Source organism: Callospermophilus lateralis (genome assembly GCF_048772815.1).
Source record: "Callospermophilus lateralis isolate mCalLat2 chromosome 5 unlocalized genomic scaffold, mCalLat2.hap1 SUPER_5_unloc_2, whole genome shotgun sequence".
Lineage (NCBI taxonomy): Eukaryota > Metazoa > Chordata > Mammalia > Rodentia > Sciuridae > Callospermophilus > Callospermophilus lateralis.
The window spans coordinates 1,555,976-1,569,683 of NW_027510148.1; the positions used below are offsets into that span (position 1 = coordinate 1,555,976).

General features: G+C 51.2%; 1 protein-coding gene across 1 annotated transcript; it reads left to right on the top strand.

The window, feature by feature from the left end:
- Window positions 1-2,904: 2,904 nt before the first annotated feature.
- Window positions 2,905-12,474, top strand: LOC143400265 (olfactory receptor 2V1-like). The gene is made up of 4 exons (XM_077107885.1): window positions 2,905-3,027; window positions 4,934-5,033; window positions 6,330-6,558; window positions 11,475-12,474. The coding sequence occupies exons 1-4, from the start codon at window positions 2,905-2,907 to the stop codon at window positions 12,472-12,474; spliced, it is 1,452 nt and encodes a 483-aa protein (XP_076964000.1).
- Window positions 12,475-13,708: the final 1,234 nt, after the last annotated feature.

Consider the following 13,708-nt stretch of genomic DNA (forward strand, 5'->3'; position numbering starts at 1 on the left):
GGGGTTCCTCGGCACTCGTCTCCTCAGGAAAACATGAACTGGAACCACTATCCATGCACACAGGTCTGTGCAGCATCAGGGAGGTGCAAACCGGATCACATGAGATGGGCCCTCAGATGTCAGAATGGCCAACAGCAAAAGATGACATGGTATTGGTGAGGAGGCTGAGAAGGGAGACCCTTCAACACTATTGGTGGGAATGTAAACTAGTTCAGCCAGAATAATGCAACTACATATGGAATCTCCTCAACAAGCTACAAACATGGATTCCCATTGATGTATAGTTATCAAAAAAAAATTAAGTCAGCATGACAAAATGATATCTATGCCTCATGTTCGATGCAGCACAACACACAATAGCCAAGATAAGGAATCACTGAAGAGTCCATCAACAGATGAACGGATAAAGAAAATGTGGAATACATACAGATGGACACACCATTCCGATTTTTATAAGTAAGGGATTTTGCCATTAGTAAGGAATTTTGCCATTAGCAACAGCAGAGATAGATTGGAAAACATTACGATCAGTAAAATAGAGCACACACAGAAATACAGAGGCCGCGTGTTCCCACTCACGTGTGTGATTGGAAACAAACCCACAAAGCAGAGAGCAAGAGGAAAGGGACTTGGGCAGCTGCAGCTGAAAGCCCCAGCTAGGAGCAACCAGGGCTGCTGCACTGTCTTTGAGATGCTCTGGACAGGGTGGTGAATGGAGTGAATAATTATATTTCAAAATCATTGGGGGCACATTTCAAGTGTGCTTGCTACAAAATGGGATAAGCATGTGAGTGATGGGGTGCTCATTAGTTCTATCTAATTTTTCCACCTTGAAGTACTCCATGTGGTAGTACTCATGAGTCACAGCACCTTTTGTACCACAGTAGACATAACTAAAATTCATCATTTATATCTAAAAGTACAACTTTTAAAACACTAAGATTTTGCACGTGCCAAGAGTGTGAAATAATCAGCTTGTTAGGGAGGCTCACCAAAGAGAAAAGTGACAAAGAGGGTAAGTTGGCTCTGGCCAGCCAGGAGGCGCACCCTGCCCTCAGAGAAGGGACCGCCTGAGTACAGGACCCTCTGAGGACAAGACAATTGTGTGCAAGGAGGAGCAGTGCTGTTTAGAAAATATCACTTAATCACCCACTGGAAGTGCCAACATGCACAGGCTAATTGTGGGGATGCCCAAGGGGCCCAGGAGCACCCCCCTGGGTCCCCAGGCCCCTGAGAAGCAGGCTTGTTGGCTGGTGCAGATCACCCACAACTCATGCTGCATGCCCAGGGAACTCTCAGCTTTCCAGAGCTGTCCACCAAGAGTGCTGGGGTGGGGGGTAGCAGGATCACATGCCCAGGGCAAGAGAGACCAAGTCCTCCCAGCTCCCCCCAGAGAGCCAGAGCCACCCACAGACATAGCTTTGCCCTCCTGGGGTTTGAGTCTTCTGCCATTAACTCAAGTCTGGAGAATAGCTTCATACAAATAAACAAAAATAATTATTTCTGCTGTTACCCAAGCAGGGGAGTGTGATAATCAGTTTTAAGTCCCACTAATTCCTTAGGGATGAGCCAGAACCAAACATGTATTCTCGTAAATTGTTGCACAGAGAAGTCCAAATAAACAGCCTGATATCTTGAACTTACCAAGAATTGATTGACTGGACATAATCCATTTATGTTCTTACATTTATTATTATAAAGGAAGAGTAAGGCTTGGTAGTCAGACTAAAAGTAAAAGGTGAAGAAAATTCTCATCACGCACCATCTCCAGATCCTGAATTCTCCCATCTCTTTTCAACATTTATAAAACAGTTCTCTGCAAGTGAGAACTGCAGAACTGCTGGGGAGGTTCCTGTGCTCGCTCTCACCCCTTGGGCCATGAAGAAGAGCTTATGTCCTTTGCAGTCTTGCTTGGGTTCATTCACTGTCACAACCTCTGGTGGCCCTCGGCAGATGAGATCAGGACTAGCATGGAGTCCTGGTCCCGGCAGTGGGCACTCTCACGTGGTCAGCCCTGTCTTGAGGGGGTCCTGTTTTCCCCCTACTTTCTTCACATTTTCTGAATGCTATGGTTGCCTAAGTGAAAACCCAGCTACCCACACATTTCTCCTAGGTAAGAGATGATCCCAGGCCTTCCACTGCAGGGTTCATAGTTTCACAGTCGAGTTCTCCCATGGCATGACTTGGTCGTTCAGTTCACTGGTTTTTTGTGCTATGACTTAAAGCTGCACTCGTTCCATTTTGGCATGGCTGGGTTTCTGCATTAAGGCTAATGCAGAACTTACCCTCTTTGTCACTTTTCTCTTTGGTGAGCCTCCCTAACAAGCTGATTATTTCACACTCTTGGCACGTGAAGAAACCTAGGCTGACCATCCTGCATTAATCCCCACTGGAGTTTCTTTCCCACAGGCAACAATTGAACATTCCTGTGTAAAATACAGTTATCCTTGTATTTTTCACGCACATTGAAACCTTTCTGTTAATATTGCATGTTGACGTCGGCATTATAAGCCTTTGGTGCAGTTATTAGTATTATTCTGGATATCAACAGTAACAACAGCTACTGTTTGCCCTGCCCTTGCCAGTGACCATGATTGGGCTAGGATCTTTATGTTGTCACAGCAAACACATGAAGTATGGATTATTACATCTGTAGGCCCAAAGGAGGCTATAAGTTAAGTAACTTTCTCAGGGCCATGTGATTAGTAAGGAGAGAGTCAGGATTAAACCAAGGAAGCCATTTCCCAAAGACTCATCTTCTTAGAGATGCTTCTTTTTTTTTTTTTTCTTTTGGTGCTAGGTATTGAACCCAGGGCCTTATGCATGCTAGGCAAGGGCTCTACCCCTGTGCTGCATCCCTAACCCTTCTGATATTTTGCTTTTAGAGAGTCCCCAAGGGACTAGATGGATCAAGGATATGTCCTTGCTTCCCTCCCTGCAAGCCCTCCTGGAGAGAGGCACTGTCAGATGAACAAGCACGAGGCTGCATCAAGAGGAGAACAGGCTGCAACCCAGTCCCAGCAGCAGGCAAGGCTTCCCCTGGCATTGGCAGCAGGCACCCTGCAAGGAGTCAGCACAGGACCCACGTGGGACTGAATGCCAGGCCCACACCAAACTCCCAAACAGAGGGCTTGTGTGAAGCCCTGTAGGCCACTTTCGTCCCACTAAGTGTCAGTGCCTTGGATACAAGGTTGTGTCACCACAACAGAGACGGGGATATCTGGAAACTGGAGAGAGAAGAAGCAACAAGAGTGGGAAGGAGGTTGAGGGAAAATAAAAGAAAACCAGACTCCCCAGTCTCGCCTGTAATTGTGAAGCCCTTTCAATATGGAGCAATTTTTTTTTTTTTATCTGACAATGGGGTTGAACAAAGGGCCACACACTTTTTAAAAAGAGACTCGTATTTTCCATTTCACTCTCTACACTCACAGCCACATGAGTGTGTGTGCAGTGTACTCTCCCTAAAGCAACGTGCCACAGTGAGCAGAGTCACCCAGCCTCCCTGCCAGGTTTGTGTTGGTAAGGGAGGCTCTTCCTCCCTGGCCTCTGGCCTGCACATCTCAGGGCTTCTGTGGCCCTGGGACCTGGGGCAGGTGAGCAGGTCTGCATATGAATGTTAGAAGAAGATCAAGGCGATACTGCCAGATCTCCCACGATAGAGTGTGCAGCTTCCAGCCCCAGAAGTCAGTCCAGCATGAGGCCAAAGTATGCTTAGGGGACAGCACAAATGAGTTAAGCAAGCAGAAGGAAGAAGGGATGAGTGGGACACGTGGCATTGAAGCGTGCTTACGTTTGGTTATAAATGAACCCATTTGGCAGCTGTGGGAGCCACCGGCAATCCCAGGCTCCTGCTCCCAGAAAGAGGCGATCCTGTTGGAGTCCTAGTTTCCATCTCTGCAAAACAAAGTGATAGGGTTCACCATAGGTCATGGCTCCTAGTGTTGAGGCCAGATTCTGAGCATGCTGCCTCCTCCAGGGACTGGGTGCACTCCTCGCAGCAACACATGCTTGCTTATGGGATGCGCAGCTGCCTCAAGAAACAAACTGCAGTCATGAGACACTGGGCGTGGAACCTGCCTTAAAATCTGTTTTGCACTACTCAAAGCCGAGCGGGCTGTCATTCCACTGCTTACGAACAATCAGGAAGACTTCTGTTGAGAAATAGGCCAGAGTCATTGTTTCCAGCAAGGAAGTTCAATCCAAGATGTCAGTTTACTGGCCCTGGGGAAACCTGAGTCTGAACAGGCATGTTGTGGGCACACCAGCCCCATCCAAGCCCCAAGGGTGTGCCCAGGGCTGCTAGAGGGCCTGTTGGCTGCCTCCTAGACCCAGAGGCAAGGCTCTGTCTGGACCTCGACTGGGCTCACAGACCAGACCTGCCATTTATACAGCAGACCATCTTGAGCACCATGCTAGTTAACCTTCTGAACTTCTGTTTTCTTGTGTTTAAAATAATGATCTATTACCCCTTCATACAGCTGTGTTCAATGAGGAAATGTGCTACATGTCTGACACAAATAGGGCATAAAGAAACCTTAGCTTGCTTCCCATTCTCAACTCTTTCAAACTGAGGAAAACACATTAGAACACGTTGGAACCGAGCTGAGGGAGGAAGGAAGGGTGGCAGGAAAGAAGGACCTCGGCTTGTCTACCTGCCCCCTGGCAGGTGTTTCCCCGGACACGAGGTGTCGATCTGTGTACATCCCCCAGCCTGCCCCAGGTGTCTTGGGAACACAGACAGCCCTTTCCACAGTGCCCTGGGCCCCAGGCCCCAAGGACACGTTGTCACCACTGAGGAGTCCCAGCCTGTGTTCCTGAGGAGCCCAGCCTCTCAGGACGCCAGGAGCTTTATCTCTGACTTGGACACTTGCTCTCTTAAAACACACTGAAATCTAGGTGTATCCCCCTCCTGAGTCACTTCATCCCCTCACAGAAAACCCTGGGAAACACCGGGGAGCCAGCCAGGAGGAAAGCACTGGCCGTGGGGTTTGGAAGACTGACCATTCTGGCTATGGGGCTCGGGGACCGCACAGGTGAGGCCCGTCACCCCCCATCTGTAAAGAATCTGGAAGAAAGAACCCAGGGCTTCCTCAAGCAGCTGTTCTGAAACAAGCACGCTCCTTCCCCGAGGCTCTTCCCCTGTAAACCCCTTGCCTGTCTTTAACCCTGGGTCTTCTCCAGCATTTAGCTGAGGATGCGGGGGTTCGGAGGGTGGGAGCTGGGAGAAAGCTTCATTTCTCTCCCCCTGCTTTTCCTTTGACATATATGCAGCATCTTTGGATGTTCACACTTGGGTTTGATTGGATTCGTTTCTAGGAAGCTTGTGTCCTGTGGTTAAAATAGGTCTACAGATTGCGTTTTTTAAGGTAGCTATTTGAATCAGACTATCACTTAGACTAGTCACTACCAATTTTGGATAGCAGCTAGAATGTTGTTAAAACAAGCACAGGATGTGGCCATAAAGAGTCAGGGGTCTCTCGGCTCCTCTGGGTCCTGGCTTCCTGCTGGCCTGTAAGAGGCACACTGGGCACAGTGCTAGAACACAAGGCAGGCGGGTGGGGACATGAGCCACCTGTGTGCCCAGAGACGGCAGAGCTGAGGAGCCCCTGCTGCAGCAGACTGGAGCAGGAGGCGTCTGTCTCTCCTTCCCCAGGCCTGTGTCAACTGGTAACAAAACAGCTCCCTGCTCTCTCATTCTCGTTGTGTCCTTGGTACCAAGTTCTGTTTCCAGCCACGTCTGCAGAACAGCAAAGCAAGTTGGCAGACTTGTGCAGGTTCTGCCCCTAGGCCAGGCATTTGTCTGACAGGACAGAAGTGATCCCGCCACCATCACCCCTCTAAAGACTGAGCTTACATGCATCACAAAGTGGCAGCGCCTGCCAGACTTCTGTGCACGTCTCACACCTCTGATGCCACCACAGCCAAGTGGCTGCCTGGGCCAAGCTGCTCAGTCACTCAGACCTGACAGCGTCTGTGTCCTGAGATTGTGTGGATGCTGGGAAGGAAATGAACTGTCATGCCTTCGAAATCTCCCCCTTCCTTCTTTCAACTGAGATTCAGCCTTGACTTTTCTTCTGTAATGGTGACACATCCATCCTCCCAGCTACCCATGGCCTCGCCCACCCACCAGGGTGTGCCCTGCTGACCTCGACATCTCACAGGCAGGGTAGCCTTGCCTTCTGAGAGCCAGCAGCACTTAGGACAGACCAAATTCACTGCAGCAAGCAGGTCGGGAGTAGGTGTGCCCAATCCTGGTACCAGGTACCTTTCAGACCGGTTGATTTTTGCCACGAGTGCTATTCTAGCCTCTTCCCACTTGATGCCCTTAGCAGTGCCCCCTCCTTCTCAGGACAATCAGAAACACCTTCAGACACTGACTGATGTCCCCTGTGGGGTGAAACTGCCCCTGGCTGAGAGCTGGGGGCTGCAGCAGGCCTTGTTAAAGGAGACTCGGACCCACCAAGTCTCCGATTTGGTGAATCCAAGGCAGAGAGTGAGAGCTTCCCCTCTACTCCAGCGACTGACACTGTTGGTCCAGAGACCATACTCAGGTCTAAGGTGCCCCGAATGCACCACCAGCTGACATGTGTCATTCGTCCACCTCTGAAGTCCCCAACTCAGTGGATCCTAGACCCCCATCTAGGAAGTCTTTCCATATTCAATCACCTGGAAATCTTCCAAACCTTCCAGAGACCAAGGGGCATCCCAGACAGAGCAGACCTCACTCCTGGAAGTGTGCGTGTCCTGTGCCCTGAGCTCCACAGACCACCTCAACTTGCACACGGCCTGGCACACTGCTCTGGACCCCTTGGCCTCATGCGTGACTCGAGGGTTTGGTACCAAGCAGTTCCTGTCATCTCGGGAATGCAGCACAGCAACCTCAGTCGCACAGCTGGATTCTGAGTGCTAACCAGGCTTGTGCCATCCCAGCCTCTGGGGGCTGGGACCACCGGCCAGGTCAAGGGCAAGAGCCCTTCAGTCCCACCATTCTGAAGTGGGAGGGAGCTCACACTAGTTGCAGTAAAGGAAAGAAGGGGCTCTCGGGAAAGTGAGGAGCCCTCCTGCCGCAGAAGGACACAGACTTCACGCCTCAGCCGTCGGGGTCCTGTGTGCGAACCTCCAAAGAGAACCACCCTGGTTTCTGAGCTGTGACCTGGAGCTCAGAAGGACGAGGGAGAAGGAGAAGAGACAACAGGAGAGCAAGCGTCCTGATGGAGACTGTGGGCTGGGGCCTTGTGAGGTGAGTAGGGGTGTCACGGGAGGGGAGGCGGGACAGGGGATGGCCAAGCGTGCCCCATGCCAGCAGCCTTTAACTGGAGATGGCCCATGGAAAGGCAGAGCCACAGCCTGTATGACGTGAGACTCTCCAGCACTTGAAGTCTCTGACAGGTAAAGTTATTTTAACACTCCCTTTCCATAAATGAGCTGTCTTCAATTGTAACAGTCAAGGGTTTGCTCTGTAAGAGAACAAGTGAGGAAGGAAAAGTGGGGGAAAAAAAGGGGAGGAAAGAAGGAGGAATCAAGAAGACTGTGGGGGAATAAGCCAGGGGCTTGGGTTCTTGTCCAGCTTTCAATGGCCCAGTTCACCAGTTCTAACCTAGGCTTCTGCAAGGACAGGAGAGAAAAATGGATTCTTTTCTGAAACAGTGTGAAAGAAAAAGAATTCCCCTAATTATTTTGAGACCCACATACACAGGCCCATACACACACAGACCCACACACACAAGTACACACAGGCACCCACAGGCACACACATACTGCAATGCAGATGTGTGTATCCATGCTAAGAATCGGCCACAAAGGAAAACACCCACAGTGGCAGGACTTTCTGGGAGGCAGGCAGGCATCACAGCCCTGCAGAGGAGATGCCAGATTCAGATGCTGGTGATGAGGAGGACATTGAGGCAGCAGTGTTTTGTGAACAAGGGTGCACTTCTTTCACATGTTTACCACACACGTACCTGCAGTCCACCAGCACTGAATGGGAACCATGATGAATATCCATATTTTGTAGAGAAATATACAAGACAGACATAATCCCTAGTCTCAGGTAATTTGTAGTCTACATAAGGAGAGCCACCCGCCCAATCACAAAACACCCCATGGTTTAGGAGACAAAGCAAGTGGAAAGGAAATCTCTAAGTGGGAGGGACGAAGAGCCCTTTGAAGGTAAGTGCAAATGTCAAATGCATGATTCTGCATGAAAACTATTTGCAAAACCATCTTGCTTAAGAGGAAAGGAAGAGTGCTAACATTTACTACATATCTTCTATGGGAAAGCACAAGCTCCCAGTTTTTTTATTCAACCCTCTCATAATAGTACTGTGAAATAGGCCTGATGATCCCATTTTAGAGAGGTAAGCAGAGGCTTGGGTTTATGGAAATACTGATGTCATCAGCAGCTGGTACCCAAATGGCTCGTTCCTCCTGCAGACCCTCTCCCAGGTACTGTCCAAATATAAACCACTGAATGCTCTCAATAGTCCGTATTTGAGATGAGGGCTTGGGTAAGCTGCCCAAGCCATGGGGCTGGGAGACAGCTGAGGCCTGCACCCAGGCAGCCTGATGCAGAGGCTGCACCCTAGAACACAGAGCTCTAACTGGGCAAACCAGCAAAGGACGTCCAACTGACCAGGATTTTAATCATGTGAGCTGTTGTTCTTATTTGCCCTTATGGAGGGGGAGGCAAGGGAGAGGACAACAACTGAAAGGAAAATGACCACAATATCGAAGCAACCAAGAGATCTTTATTGCAGCAGTGCAAAAGAGGAGAAAAAGAGGTGGGGGGGGGCGACAGGGGAAGATTTTTATAGTCCTTCTGCTGTTCTGCCTAAATCTAACAGGGTCTCTGAATTTGCAAGCTGCCTTGTTGGTACAAGAGGGGTTAAGAGTTCAGCCTTGAGAGGGGGCTTGAGCATTTGGACTTGAAGCAAAAGGTTAGATAAAAAACCAGACAGAGGGGGTTTGAGTGGCCGGATCACCCTGCAGCTAACTTTGTTTGGCATGCCCTGCAGACAACTTAGTTCAGCCTGTCCTGCACCTAACAATAACTAACATGGCAGGGGGGGAGGGGGGGCGCTCCACCACTGGTGCTAGTGCCCTGCAGGTGACATCCCTTGGAAGGGTTGCTACTGCCACCTAGAGAGCAGAGTCTGGTATGCTGCTAAATTTTGTGCAATGACAGCACCCATTGGCAAGGAATTAGCCAGCCTCAGATGCTCCTCATGCTAAGGTAGAGAACTTCAGATGTGGCCTGCAAGGTCCAGAGCTGTTGGCCAAGGTTCATAGCTATACTGTGACCAACAAAATAGGGATGTGGGACCAGGTTCCTTCCCAATGCTAAATCTAATGCTTCTGAGACATTAAAGACAGAAAACAAGCTGTGCCTAAAACAAGGACATGAGAAAATTCTCTTTAGGGGAACTTTCTAAATGTACCTGAGACCATTTTTATTCAGGTCAGGTAAGGCACTGCCTGGAAAGATGACTTTGATTCACAGCTCCCAAGAGGAGTGAGCATGCCACTCAGAGGCAGCAGGGTTGATCCACCGGGAGGCAGAGTGTGGAATAGGCAAAGCCTTTGTTGGGTATTTTGTGGGATGCAACAGGCAAGGAAGGGCTAGCAATGGCACAAGCTTCAGATTGCATAGTCTGACACACTCTGGGCTATGGGGTGGTCTCTAGTTGCCCAGCACCTTGTCCTGGGGCTATCCAGGACAGGATAGTGGCCCAAACTGTAGGAGCCTGGCACAGGCAGGTGGTGAGGGGCACAAGCTCCAGTTGAATGGTCTACATGTCAGAGGCAGCTGATGGGCCAGTTGTTCCCCATGTCCAGGAATCAGCCAGTCCTTGAAGATGCAGGCTTTAGACTCTTGAGACTCTAAGATGCACTACAAAATATAGAAAATAGAAGCAGTATGTCTCATCTTCACTAGGAGCCTGGTATGGAACACTTGGGTTTAACAGTGGCAATTCTGCGCTCAGCTTTGGGAGGGGACTATGGGACCCTGGGATAATCAAGCACTGAGCTTCTTGAGTCAGATCTGAGACCTGTGCACCCAGGACCAACCAGCAGCCTGGGTCTGGTAGTTCAAGGCTGTAGAGAAGGGGGAACTCCTGCTACAGCAAGAAGAGCAGGAAGCCCCTTGGGGACAATGGCTCCTGCAGTGGCTCCTAGCTGTCCAACTGTGGGCAAGGAAGATCCCAGCCTCAGCATGTAAGATGAGTGCAGCGGTCTAGTTAGTGGGTCCCTACTCAGGCCCACCACAGCAGCCTGGAAGCCCAGTCTCAGGGATTAGATTCCCTGGTGGACCCCAGGGCCCTGCTGGCATGCAGGATTGTCACATCTCTGGTGTGGCTCCAAGACACCGTGCTGCCCTCCAGTTCCAGCCTCTCTCACAGCCTCAGCTCCTTTACAGAACCCCGCAGCTCATCTCACTCCCCTCCCATCCCTCTATTGAGTCATCTGCTGTAGACCCAAGCTAGAGCTCAAGCATGCCCTGGGACTCGGGGTGCTGGGAGCAGGGTTCCTACGGGCATGGTGGCCCAGGGCTTTGCCAGCAGAGCAGGGGTTCACCAACTCTCTATGGCCTCACCTCTGGTTCCCCTCCTGCCTGCCTCCTAAGATACCTGCAGGCAGCCTTACCACCACAGCTGAGCCTGATGTTCCTTGTGATGTGACTCCACCTGAATGATCTTTATTTAAAATTTATAAAGGCTATTCTTACAAAGACAACCCTCAGTTATCATGGAACTATTGAAATAAGGAGAAAGCACAATTGATTGGGGATGAGAACATACTGCCCAAAGCCTACATAAAAACACCCACTGCACCCAAGCACAATGCCAACCCAGGACTCCTGGGGGACAAGACAGCTGGAGGACCTGGCACAGCACAGCTGTGCAGCTGTGGAGACCACTTTTTCACCAGACCTGGAAACACAGCCATATCCAAGGGAAATGTCTCACATGGATCCCCACATAAATGAGAATTCTGAACCATACAACTTGCATATTTGTGGATGTAGTCATCAGGTTAGTTGAAAGTAAAAGTCTTTAAAATCTTTCCCCATGTGCATTTGCTTTTCTGTTTACTTGGGATTAAATTTTTATATTAACTATGCACATTTTATTAAACATGGGGCACTGTAACGTGCTGTCCCTCTCCTGACTCTCTGAGATGGAGACTTATATCACTGGTTTCTAGCATTTCCTCTCTTCCAGAATGCACATGTGGTGCTAAAGTTTCCCTCTGGACACTGCTCTGGCCATGTGCCAGGCCTTTTGTAGTCATTTTCCATTGTGAACGAGTGTCCACCCACACAATGGAGACTCCTTGTGTCCAAGAACCTGTGAATACCTTCTGCTGCCCCCTTGGGCTCCCGTGCTGTCCTGCTACCTTTACCTCCACCTTTCCCTCCCTGAGGGAAGGTGCCTGCTGGGTCCTTGGTGAGCTGGCTCCCTTTCCCCTAACAGGGAGGCGCAGCAGGAGGCAGGCAGAGGACCCTGGAACCTCTCCTCCATTCCAGGCTTTCTCCTCACCAGCCTTTTTGACGAGAGCCAATTACACCTGTTCCTGTTCAGCCTGGTGGTGCTCATCTACATCCTCGCCATGGCTGGCAACACGGCCATGGTGCTGCTGATCTGGGCTGAGACCCGGCTGCACACGCCCATGTACTTCCTCCTCAGCCAGCTGTCCTTCCTGGACATCTTCTTCACGTCAGTCACTGTCCCCAAGATGATAGTGGGTTTCCTCTTCGGCTGGACAAGCATCTCCTTCGGGGGCTGTGGGGCACAGATGTTTTTCTTCATGTTCCTGGGAGCTGCCGAGTGCCTCCTGCTGGCCCTCATGGCCTACGAACGCTATGTGGCCATCTGCAACCCTCTGCACTACCTGGTGTTCATGAGCCGCCTCGTCTGCCTGCTCATGGTCACAGCCTCCTGGCTGGGGGGGTCCCTCAATGCCTCCATTCAAACCTCACTGACCCTTCAGTTCCCCTACTGTGGCTCTCGGAAGATTTCCCACTTCTTCTGCGAAGTGCCCTCGCTGCTGACGTTGGCCTGTGCAGACACAGAGACCTATGAGCAGGTACTCTTTGTGACTGGTGTGGTAGTCCTCCTGGTGCCCATCACCTTCATCACCACCTCCTATGCCCTCATCCTGTTGGCTGTGCTCCGGATGCACTCCGTGGAGGGACGTCGAAAGGCCCTGGCCACCTGTTCCTCCCACCTGACAGTTGTCAACCTCTTCTATGGACCCCTGGTCTACACCTACATGCTACCTGCAACCTACCACTCTCCTGGCCAGGATGACGTGGTGTCTGTCTTCTATACGGTCCTCACACCCATGCTTAATCCTGTCATCTACAGCCTGAGGAACAAGGAAGTGACTGGGGCCATGAAGAAGGTCATAGCAAGGTGTGGAGTCTGCAGGAATGCCCTCAGGAGAGACAGGGTGGCAAGTCGGAGCCCTTAGTCCAGTTGTATGCACCGAGGCAAAGGCAGGGGTGTTGACCAAGTGGGAAGGTCCTCGGTGTCTAGGACCCCAGGATCTTATTTCTGAGATTCCCTTCGGAGACAAGAGTTACACAGACAAGTGAGAGGAGAAGCTCCTCATTCCCCAGCTGCTAGGCTTTCCCCTTCAGAGAACTGTGTGGTCAATCCTTCCCACTCCCTGCCACCTCAGCAAACTCCAGCTGGGTCTTCTTTTTAAGGCTTCCTTTGTGGGTGCAGTAACAACCCAGAGTCTCGGTGTCCCTGGAGGTCCGAGGCTTCCCTTCCCACCTGCCATAGAAGCCAAAGGCCCCACAGAGCCCACTGCCCCGGACATCTCCCCACTCCTCTGCACTGCCCTCCCCATCGCCCCTGTGGCCACACTGCCCGCACAGCTCTAGCCCCCAGGCCCCCTTCACCCAGCACCCTGCCTGGGGCTTCCTCCCATCGTCCCAGCCCCTTCCTCCACTGCCTTCAGAAGCTGCCCCAGTGCCGGATCCCTTCGCCCGAGCAGCACCCACCTGCACCCACACCTCCTAACCCCGGGTGTGTTCCACGTTCCTTTTTCCCCTTAGCACAGCAGGTCGGGCCAGCAGAGGCTATGCTTTATCAGTGACCTGTTCTCAGTTGTGGAAGACACCTGGCACATGGATTGGTTAATAAACACTGCTGGATGAAGGGATGAGCTCAGAGGACATTTACTACCTCGCCCCAGCACTGGTTCCATCCAGCTCCCACTTCTCGAAAATCTTTCTCCCTCCCTCGACACTTACCCTCCTCCCTGGGGCCCACCCCTTCCCCATGAGTGTGAAGGTGCTGGGTCTGTACAAGGCCCTTCCCACACTCTCTTCTGGCACTCCTGCTCAAGGACATGGCCTTGTTTACCACCTGACACCAAAGTCGGCCATACGTATTCACAGGCCCGCCAGACATCTCCTGAGCTCCTCACCCACACCCAATGCCCCTCCGCATGTTGCAAAGGCACCCCAAGTTTGTCATGCCAGGGGACAGTCATGGCCACAGACCCATTACCTGGAGGATGCAGGAAATTCCACCAGGTGTCACTGTCCTTTCTCACACTGCCCTCCTAACTCACCTGCAGCTTGTTCCCAAGGTTTAGCCTACAGGATCTCTAAATGCAAATACATGAACAAATCCCATTCCTCCACCTCAAACTCCTTGGCAATTCCACTGCTCCTACATGGTCACCTCCTAAC